General features: G+C 35.9%; 1 protein-coding gene and 1 long non-coding RNA gene across 2 annotated transcripts; both read left to right on the top strand.

Annotated features, from left to right (window-relative positions):
- Window positions 1-239: 239 nt before the first annotated feature.
- LOC136822877 (exocyst complex component 8-like) lies at window positions 240-2,309 on the top strand. Its single transcript, XM_067079189.1, has one exon. The coding sequence runs from the start codon at window positions 240-242 to the stop codon at window positions 2,307-2,309; it is 2,070 nt and encodes a 689-aa protein (XP_066935290.1).
- A 1,950-nt stretch (window positions 2,310-4,259) lies between these two features.
- LOC136822959 (uncharacterized) lies at window positions 4,260-4,884 on the top strand. The gene is made up of 2 exons (XR_010848969.1): window positions 4,260-4,346; window positions 4,760-4,884. It is a non-coding gene; the product is annotated as an uncharacterized lncRNA (long non-coding RNA).
- Window positions 4,885-10,150: the final 5,266 nt, after the last annotated feature.

Here is a 10,150-nt window from a genome sequence, read left to right as displayed (position 1 = left end):
CTTCGTATTTTTTAAAGCAGGACATTTTTGAATCTTTTTTATTGTTATTATATATTTTACTTTTTCAGGTATTTGTGCTATGTGTGGTAAACAAGTGCTCAGTACCAAAGAATATCGTCAATCATCTGCTTAAAACAATCTTCGTTCAATCGTAACAGAATCCATTTTTGTTAAAATTATTAAATAAAGACAGTATAAAACAATATAAAGTTTTTGTATGAACTTGCAGTAAATTCATCATGAAATTAGATGAAGTTAGTTCGCCAGTTTTGGCAAAAAAATTCTCAGCACCTGATTTCAACCCAGAAGATTATGTTAAGACAATCTTATCAAAATGTGACATTTACCGGACCCTGTTTGATCAACGAAATAACATACAGAAATTGGGAGAAGAAACAGCCGTCTCTTTGAAGAAAAATGTTTACCGGAATTATAAACAATTTATTGACACTGCAAAAGAAATCTCTTATCTGGAAGCCGAGATGTACCAGTTAAGTCATCTGTTGACTGAACAGAAATCAATTCTCGCCGATCAGCTTGAAACGGATATTTTCGAACGACCTAAAGGTTTACCAGTTGCATTGGACCCTGAAGTCGAAGCTTATGAAAACAAGAAAAAATCTTTCTTGGAGAGCATCAAAGTCAGTAAGCAGCTGATGGACGAGTTGGAGTCTAAAGAATTGATATTGGAAGATCATTTAACTGAGTATGACCCTGAGACATACAGTTCCATTCAAAAAGTAGGTGCTCACCTTGTCACCGATAACCTCATGATCACCAATGAGCCTAAAACTGGCAAAGCTGATATCCTGACCATGTTCGATTTGTGTGATTTGGCTGTGGTTAATGTTCGTGATGGACAGGGAGTTAAAAATGCATTCAAGATTTTATATTCGTTGGAAACGCGAATGTTTGGAGCTTCAACCAAAGACATGAAACTGTCTTGGTTGGATCAAATTGAACGTGCCAAGAGGAATTACAAAAAAGGCGTGCAAATGGATGCAGATAAGCTGGCAGAAATGCGGCAAATCCAGCAAGAAGAGAGCGCTCAAGAGATACAACACAAAAAGGAAGAGGAGAGCCGAGCTGAAGCCGAAATTGCCGAACAAGAAAGCCAAGCTCGTGACCAGAGTTTTCGATATCCGAACCTGTTGAATGTGGATTGGTTGGTAGAGTTGCCAGAAGATCTAGACATGTGTATCGCTCAACGTGATTTCGAAGGCGCTGTCCAGCTGGTCGAAAGAGGCCGTACGTATCTCGCGGACTTTCAAGAATCACCACCTTTGAAGGAGATTCGAGACAAGATCGAAAGCCGGGTCGAGCAGTTGGTCACCGTATTAGAGAAATCGTTGGATAACTCATCTTCATCGCGTCACGTTAGCTTGCGTTCCATTCGTGTTTACGTCCTTTTGTTAATCCGCTTGGGACGTGGAAAACTAGCCTGTGAGCTGTTCCTTCGTAACCGTGGCTTTGAGATCAAGAACAGTTTCAAGCAGTTGAAAATGGAAGGAGCTACTGCCATTTATGTCAGGAAACTAGCCTCTGTTTTCTTCACCTCTGTCATCGAGACTGGGCGTGAATATAAACGGAATTTCACACTTAACAGCAACTGTTCTGCTTTTGTGGTGTGGTTACACAACGAGCTCCAAAACTTCGCGGAGAAATTCACCAGACAAGTGTTTACACGGAACACCAATCTACAAAACGTTGGTTTGTGTATCAGTCTCGCTCTAACACAATGTCAACGTTTAAATAGCATCGGTATTGATCTGACCTTTGATCTTCAACACATGTTTTTGAAAGAGGTCATGACTGCAGTGTTTGATGCACGTGATCAAATCATGGAACGCGCAAAATCGAAAGCCATGGATGACAATTGGGTACCGATGACGTTGGCTACTGACGAACTGGATACATTGGTTGGGGAAATCGATTCGTTGAATCTACAAGGATTCCAACCGTACGTTAAAGGGAATGTCATCCATTTGAGTACATCTACCATTAATTTCACCAAGTCTTTCCTTGTTTTCATGGTAGATGTCCTCGGTAAATTCTACACTACCGAGATCCATGACACGCTGACGCAATGCGTACGCGAGATCTTCAAAGCGCAGTCTATCCAGTTTGAAAGTTTGATCCGTGATCCCAACCTGAAGGATCGTCGCCAATTCATTTATGTGAATGCTGAATTCATTTTCGGTAAAGTGTTCAAGAAGGCTTCTGATCAGATGAAAGAATTGACAGGTCATGAATTGGCCTCCCTTCAACCTGTCAATAATATGATGGAAAGATTACGTCATTTAAAGTAGAATGAATTGATGAGGAAATCAAGTCATTGAATGGTTGCTTGTATTTTAAACTGTCAACTTTGGTGTAAACATTGATTCGTATTTTTGATCATTTTCTTAATCATTTAATGATATTCTGTTTTACTTATAACATGAAGAAAATCACCAGCGATCCCTAGAAAATCCTTACAAACCTTTTTCTGTAGGTTATCTTTACTCCATTCAGTTCATTTCTTATAGAATTTTTCAGTTTTTATGGTAATAAAGCTGATTGAGTTTAATTTCATATTTTTTTATTTCTTTATGGCCTTATATTGTTTGATTTAAAATTGCGATGAATTTTATTATTTTTCTATAATATTTGTGGTTATTATCATTTTATTCGTTGCCAGATATGAAAATCTTGAATTAAAATTCAATTCAAATCCAAAAAACACCCCCTTCTCACAGAACCATTGGGACCCGGCTTTCCCCTGGAAACAATTTTCCAAATTCGTCTCCGGGAAATATCGTCTCCGCTGGAAAATCATTCTCCGCGAATTTTTTTCCCCATTGAAAATAATCAACTAAACAAATCCTCACTGCTAAATATTATGCTTTTTTTTTCCCCATCCCCACTGAATTTTCTGACTTGAAAACAAAAGAACACACCTTTCCCGTAGTTTCACACATAGTTGTGTATAAAATTGTTTGGGAAGTAAACCAACGTGTGAAAATATTTTACTTATTTTCATTGTCTTCAAAAATGCGGAACCTATTAATGCGAACGATCGAAATCTTCAATTTTTTCGCGAGCACGAACCAAATTCAAATTCATTAATTCAGCATTAATTAATTGATATAGGAATATCAATCTCCATCGATTTTCAGCCCGTTATATATTTTTATCCCCACTGGCTTAAAAAATCCTACCGGGTCTGTGATAAGGGGGTATAAAAAAAAGGAGTGAATAGAGGGACCTTCCTTTCAGTTCAGACTGTCCATGAAAATTTTGAAAAGATTACGTCATGTAAAATATAACAATGAGAACATCTTAGATAATCAGTCTGTGCCGCTAACTCGATCGGGAAGATTCTTCCGAAATGGGAAGAACCTTCCCCAACGGGAAGAACCTTCCCCAACGGGAAGAACTTACTCTATTGTTTTCTGCCCGTTTTGGAAGATTCTTCCTCTTTGGGAAGTTGAAAATTGACTGAATCTCGGCGAAGCTGTACGATGACCGGCGAAAGTTGAAACTTTTTGGAGGTGAAGAAGCATCAAATTTTAAGGTTTTTCACCGAAAGAAAAGTAGACTTTACCGTAGAGATCTTGTTAAATTGTGAAAAAACTGCGTAGTCTTCCCAAACGGGAAGTTCCAACCCGATCGAATTTTCCTTATTTTCTCGCTTCTTCCCGATCTGGAAGTCCGTTAACCCGTTTGGGTGTTAAGTTAGATTTTCCGTTCGGGAGGATTCTTCCCATTTCGGAAGAATCTTCCAATTTTGGAAGAATCTTCCCGATCGAGTTAGTGGCACAGACTGATAATGACTGATGTGATAAACTATCAAAATTGTAAAGCTTCTATGGTGGTGTTTAATGTAGAATAAATAAATAACTAAATAGTCTTGTATGTATTTGACTTTTGAACCTACCGGGAGGTCCTATAAAATTAACCTTTGTCCGTCCGTCTGTCCGTCTGTTACCAGCTTAGGTAGAATCCAAGTGAGTTGTGACACGGGGGTGTATTCACGATTCAATTTGTTGCTATTTTGCAAGAGGGTTTCTATTTTTTCATTATCATTTTCAAATTTCTAAGAGATTTCTAGCGTACCAAACTTGAATGTTTTAAAGTGGCTATTTTTACATCCCTATCAAATTACAAGAACTAAATAGAATCAAATTATGAATATTGATTAAACCATATAATTCCTTTGTCTTTATTAGTAGGCTAGAACGAGAAACTCAAATAAAAGTTTTAAAAAACTCCTTGGTTAGAAAGAATTTTGTGGAACTATGAAAAATGCGGTGAAAAGGATTTTTGTCAATTCAATATCGTTGGATCTGAATAGCATGGAAAAGGTATTTAAGTTTAATTTTATTATTTCCCAGGGCTCATTTGAGTGTGCGAAGTAATAATTTGCTCCGGGTCGTTCAGGAAATATCTTACAAGGTCGCGAATTCCTCAAATTTTGAACGATTGTTTTTTCACTCGCATTTCAAAATCGCACTGATAACCCCGTGTACACGTTTTTTATAAGAATGAGAACAAACTATATAAGAACACAAGGCTTCGATGGCCAAAATCCTAAGAACAAGTTAAGAACATTTTAAGGCTTTGTTGACGCAAAATACTTTAAGAAAGGCGAAAATAAGAACATTTTTAGGCTCAAAACTCAAAAGGTTTAGAACATCCCAAGGGCTTCAAAAATTTTGTTCTTATAAAAAACTTGTAGTCCATCCTGACCATTCCTTCATTTTTTCTTTACACAAAGATAGCTTACTGGATACTGTATCTGCAAGGATGGACTTGATGTGATGCTAAAGATGAGGAGCCTTGATGATGTTGATCATCGATTTGTTGATGCTATAAAGAACAAAAAATAAGGTATAATATCTACCCATTTTTGTATTATTGTTACCAAGTTTTGAAATAGATTGTCTCTTGCAGATGTACAAAAATCATAAAACAGCGAATCAGCCTCTGACAGGGTCCCAAAATTACAAAATATTAAAAATCAACTCCCTAAAAGGTTCATAAATTCTCGTAATTTGGACCAAGGTTTGGGATCAAGTTTTGCTGGAAATTGAGAAAATAGGCTCTTATAGGGTCGTAAAAATGTCAAACAAGGGAATAATTTTCGTAATCTGTCTCTCGCAGGGTCGATTTTAGACGATCCTAGACGATCCTATCGTCTACACAAGATCACTGAAAAAGAGAATAGTTTAGGAGGCAGGGTAAATTTGCGAACCCAGGTAGTTAACCCAGGGTGGAGTAAGCAAAGGTGGAGGTGTTTTACAGTGTTTTGTTCCAAACTCTACCGCCACTTTTTTTTCTGTAAGCCGCGCTGACGCCCTGGCTTTGTACATATATATTTTTATGCGTTTACTGACCCTCTAAACGGACGGTAGCATCGTCTATGTCGATTTTCGAACTTTGAATTCGACATGCTTGTCACATTGCAAACATATTCCTTTGCTCTTCTGGGGTGCGAGCAAACTCCCCAGCAATCACAAAAATCGGGAATGTTGACCTCATAAATGTAAATTTCTTTCTTAACACTGCACCATCCTTACCTGTATCCTAAACGTCAAATTTCTTCGTCAAAAAAGAGCACAAGAAAAAGATATTACCGGGTTTCGTTGACACGGGTTTCTAAGACAAGAACAAGAATTTTCACTAAGCCTTTGCTAATCGGAAAATGAAGAGATCCATATTTTTCATCAGTTAGCTTAAGAAAATCACTTTTGCATTTTGGAGCTGAAACATAATGTCTTAGCAGTCCTTTCTTGTATTTGCATTTTGAAGCCGAAACATAATGTCTTAGCAGTCCTTTCTTGTCTTACAAAGTACGGGTACATCCAATCTCGTACCCAGAGCTACGTGTACCACTTTTTGATACAAATCGTGAGCGCTATCAAAATTATCAAAAAGCGGGAGGGGGGACTGGAGGAATATGATTTGGGTGTATCTCATTTTGTTTTGTTTTCTTTGAAACTGAGTCTACTGTCTGCTTATAAAAAAAGGTAGATTTTCCCTCCGCGATGGAGATCAATTTCCCGAATAAGTATCCCGATTTTGATTTAAATTTCCCCTATTGGAAGTTTTGAACGGTGTAGGGGGTTTATGGTAATTACTTATTGACGAAAGCATATCCTTCTGTCAAACTTCCATTGTGTTTCTCATTTCCTAGTTTGTACTTCTCTCTATTATGAAGAGGATAAGATTTATAGAATAAAGAAATAAGATTATTCATACCTACCAGTACACTCTCTTTTATAAGAACTAATATTTTTTCATGCGGCTTTTCTTACTATTTTGGCGCTTCGATCCTTAAAGGTTTTATTTTTATATGAGTATTCCCGTTTCGTATCAGGTACATATTTCATACCAGGGCAGTGTCTGCCTATTGTTATATTATGGTGATATAACCAAAAAAATGTTTTTCATCCCCTTTTGACTAATCTTGCTCCACATCTGTGTCAATTCAATCAATGTGAAAAGTTTGTGAATTAAGTTAGCAGAAAGTGAGTAAGCAAACGATATCACTCTTATTCAAAAAGAAAACCTTTAAATTGTTCTTATTGTATTCTTATTTATAGGAAAAACTGGGGTGTTTTAGGTTCAAAATATCCTTTCATTTACCCCTGGCGATATCACTTAGTGCCTTTGCGGGGGAGGAGCTATCTATTTTTCTGTGTTCGTTTTGTAAGTAGTATGTGTTCGTAAGTGTAATGTAGTTTCTCAAAATTATAAATAAAAGAAATATCCTTTCATTGATTTTTTTACCGTTACTATCCCAGCTGGCACACAACGTTGTTTCAACGTTTATTTAACGCTTCCCAACGTCCATATAACGTTTAGATGAACGTTGAAACAACGTTGCGTCCTAGCTGGGATACCAAGATCAGCACTGTTCTTAAAAAGATTTTAAGTTTAACTAAATTTGAAATGGAAGAGTATGAAAAAAATATTCATTTTTGGAATTTTTCAAAACTTTGATTCGTACACTTTTTTTCTTCATTAGAACAAGTTAAGAAAATGTTAAAGATTTGTAGACTCTTAATGGCCAATTTCTAAAGAAAATGGACAAAGATGCTCACAAAATGGTGAAAATAAGAACATGTTAAGAACATTATTAGGCCTAAAACTCAAAAAGCTAAGAACATCGCTAGGCTTCAAAAGTTTTAAATGTTCTTATAAAAAACAACGTATAGCTCAAGTATGTTTCTTCTTGATCCTAGGCGAAGCTTTCAATATTTGATTTTATGAATGACTTCTGACCAGGGCTGACACTAACCCCTGGACACTAAGTCATCGTCAAAAAGAAATGAAATGATTATTATTAAAGTTTGAGAAACTGTCAAAAACATTAACATTTCAAAAAAAATGGCAACATCCTTTTCTTCTAATTACTTCTCTATTTAATTAAAAGATTGACAATATCATAAAGAAACCTCACTTACTAATTACTAACCATGTAACAATGATGATCATTAACGGCCTTCAGTCTCGTCCTCTATGCTTGCTCCTCTTCTCTTAACATTATCATAATCTATTTGTATGTCGATGTATTAACAGCTATTCATGTTCAAATTTTCTTAATGATAGTATATAGAGTTTTAAAGAAGAATTTTCTATATACTTTTTTGGAGATTTTATTTTCATACTTTCTTAATGGTGTACTGGTTTTAAAGAAAAATTTATCATTTGCATGGTTTTCTTTTCGAACCCTAGATTAGGGTCTACTTTTGACTGAACTTTGTTTTTTGATGATTTTTCATCGCGCTGAGTTCAGTGAAGTAGATATGTGACTAAATATTGTGGCAAGAATTAACTCCCCCCCCCCTAGTATCAATGTTGATGGGTGGAAAGGCTGCCACGATGCTCAGAAAAAGCTCACATCAACACTGATATTCAGGGGGAAGGGATTTTTCAAGAAATTGCCACATATTTTGTCACTGATTGTAGAGGATCCCGCCATCTTGAAAATTCACGTTCGTTTTCAAAAATTATATGAAAATACTGAAATTTAGTAAAAGATTGATCAATTGGTCATACGATTTTCAGTAATATTTTCCTCACACTCCAGCCTATGACATTTATTTCTTCTCTTCTTTTAGCAACAGGTTTGAAAAACACGATCCAAATAAGACCAATAAAAGCAATAGATGTATCTACACATCCTGGTTATGTGTCTGGTGGCTTTACCGATACATTGTGATGGTGTTGATAATAGTACTTCTACTAAAGATAGTTCCACTGGTGGTAGATCTCAGACTTTCTTGGCTGTCGCGTTGACCGTTGTCATTACTGGATTTATCATATTGTTGATGATCATTTTCGCTTTGCTCCTTATTCAAAGAAGGTTAGTTGTAATACCTTTTCACACCCCTGTTTCAAAACAGTAGTCCTGTGATAAAATTTATATCAGTTAAATGAATGTGATAAATCTAGTGTATGTGATTGACGGTGTAGCGTTTTTTTCTGTTGGTTTTTCGGTGTCAAACATGCCCTGCGGTGACAAAATATAGATTTTAATAGTTTTTGCTGTCAGTATGTCGGTTCTCACAGCCCCCGTACGCCCCCGGGGTTGAAAGAAAAGACAATTTTTTGTCTCTATTGATGTAGGTTTTAAAGTCAACTAGGATGATGTAACTAGGGGCAACCAAATTTCTAAGATAACAAAATATAATAGTTTTTGATACAATGATGACAATAATTTTGGTCTACATTTGCGGTGAAGAGCTTATATGGTTGGAATGTTTCCAACATTACATGCAAAAGAAAGCGTGTAGAGAAAACTATCGTATGGAACTATTTCAATAGTATTTTATGTTAGAAAGAGAGTATCATGCAAAATTAGTTTTGAAATATGAGTGATTTTACCAGTTGGGCCAGTTAGGGTATTAAGAGAAGGGAAAGTTAGCTCGCTCTTTTATACAAGTGGAAACAGTTAATGCAAGGATTTGACACTTGTTATTTTCATCTTCATCTTATCCTCACAAAAAACAATTATTAACGTGGGCTACTAAAACAGTAATACACCCCCTTCTCACAGACCCACTGGGAACCCTTCCCAACGAAAAAGTTGGCCAAAATATTGTCCCTAGTGGAAAATTAAACTTTAATGTCCCCGCTGAAAATAATCAGATAAGCAAATCCTCACTGCAAAATATTGTGCTATTTTTTCCATTCCCACTGAATTCATTGGCGAGAAAACAATGGAATTTAAACCCCCAGCCATTAAAACATAAGAACATCAATCCCCATCGAGTTTTGGTCCGCTATTTTCACCCCTACTGTCTGATAAAATCCCACCGGGTCTGTGAGAAGGAGGTGTAGTGGTGTTTCAGATAAACTTTGAAATCAAATTAGAAATCTAACTTTATTTCGAAATACATGTTTTTTCTTTTATAAGCATAACGTTTATAAGCATAGACAGGCTCAGTTTTTGGTACCTAAACAATGGCTCTATTGTTTGAGAACAATAGAATGCTAAGCATAATGCGAGCCTGATGTAGGGGCAGACACTTGCTTATAAAAAAAAAAACATGTACAGAAAGATTTGAAACAAATGAAATATCTTTGTGTGTTTCTTTTGAAAGGACCGAGAGTCAGTTCGAATTTTTGAAAGATTCGTACAATAGTAGAATCTTCTGTTTTGGTTGTAAGTCCTTTCTTACTATGGTAAAACAGTGGGCTTTCATCACACCATATAATGAATCTGTAATAAAAACTTCTTTAAAGAAAATATTACCCACGCATAACACGATTTCTCGTGATTTTAATTGCTCGAAACTAAATTTATGAAAATTCATGTAGTGCATGTGTTTTTCTGGCTGGAAACGAAACTTTTTGGTATAATGCATTTTGCTACAGTCTCCCTTAAGGGAAGAAATTTTCGCGAGAAGAAATTTTCGCGGAATTTAATTTCGCGAATTGGGGTGTAAACACACCAAAATTGTTCAATCGCGAAATTAAATTCCGCGAAATTCCAATTTTTTTTCTTCTTCTTTTATTTTGTGTTACCAAAAAAGATGGACACAATTGATTTTTAAGCATTATAACGTGTATTTTTTATCAAATATAAACAAATATAAACAACTCCATGATGCTTAAAAGTTAATCTAAGTTGATAACTTCTTCTCAATCGCGAAATTAA

This window comes from Clytia hemisphaerica, unplaced genomic scaffold, assembly GCF_902728285.1.
Source record: "Clytia hemisphaerica strain Z4C2 unplaced genomic scaffold, Clytia hemisphaerica genome assembly, whole genome shotgun sequence".
Classification (NCBI taxonomy): domain Eukaryota; kingdom Metazoa; phylum Cnidaria; class Hydrozoa; order Leptothecata; family Clytiidae; genus Clytia; species Clytia hemisphaerica.
Note: the sequence above shows the minus strand (reverse complement) of the source record. Positions and strands in the feature narration are given on the sequence as shown.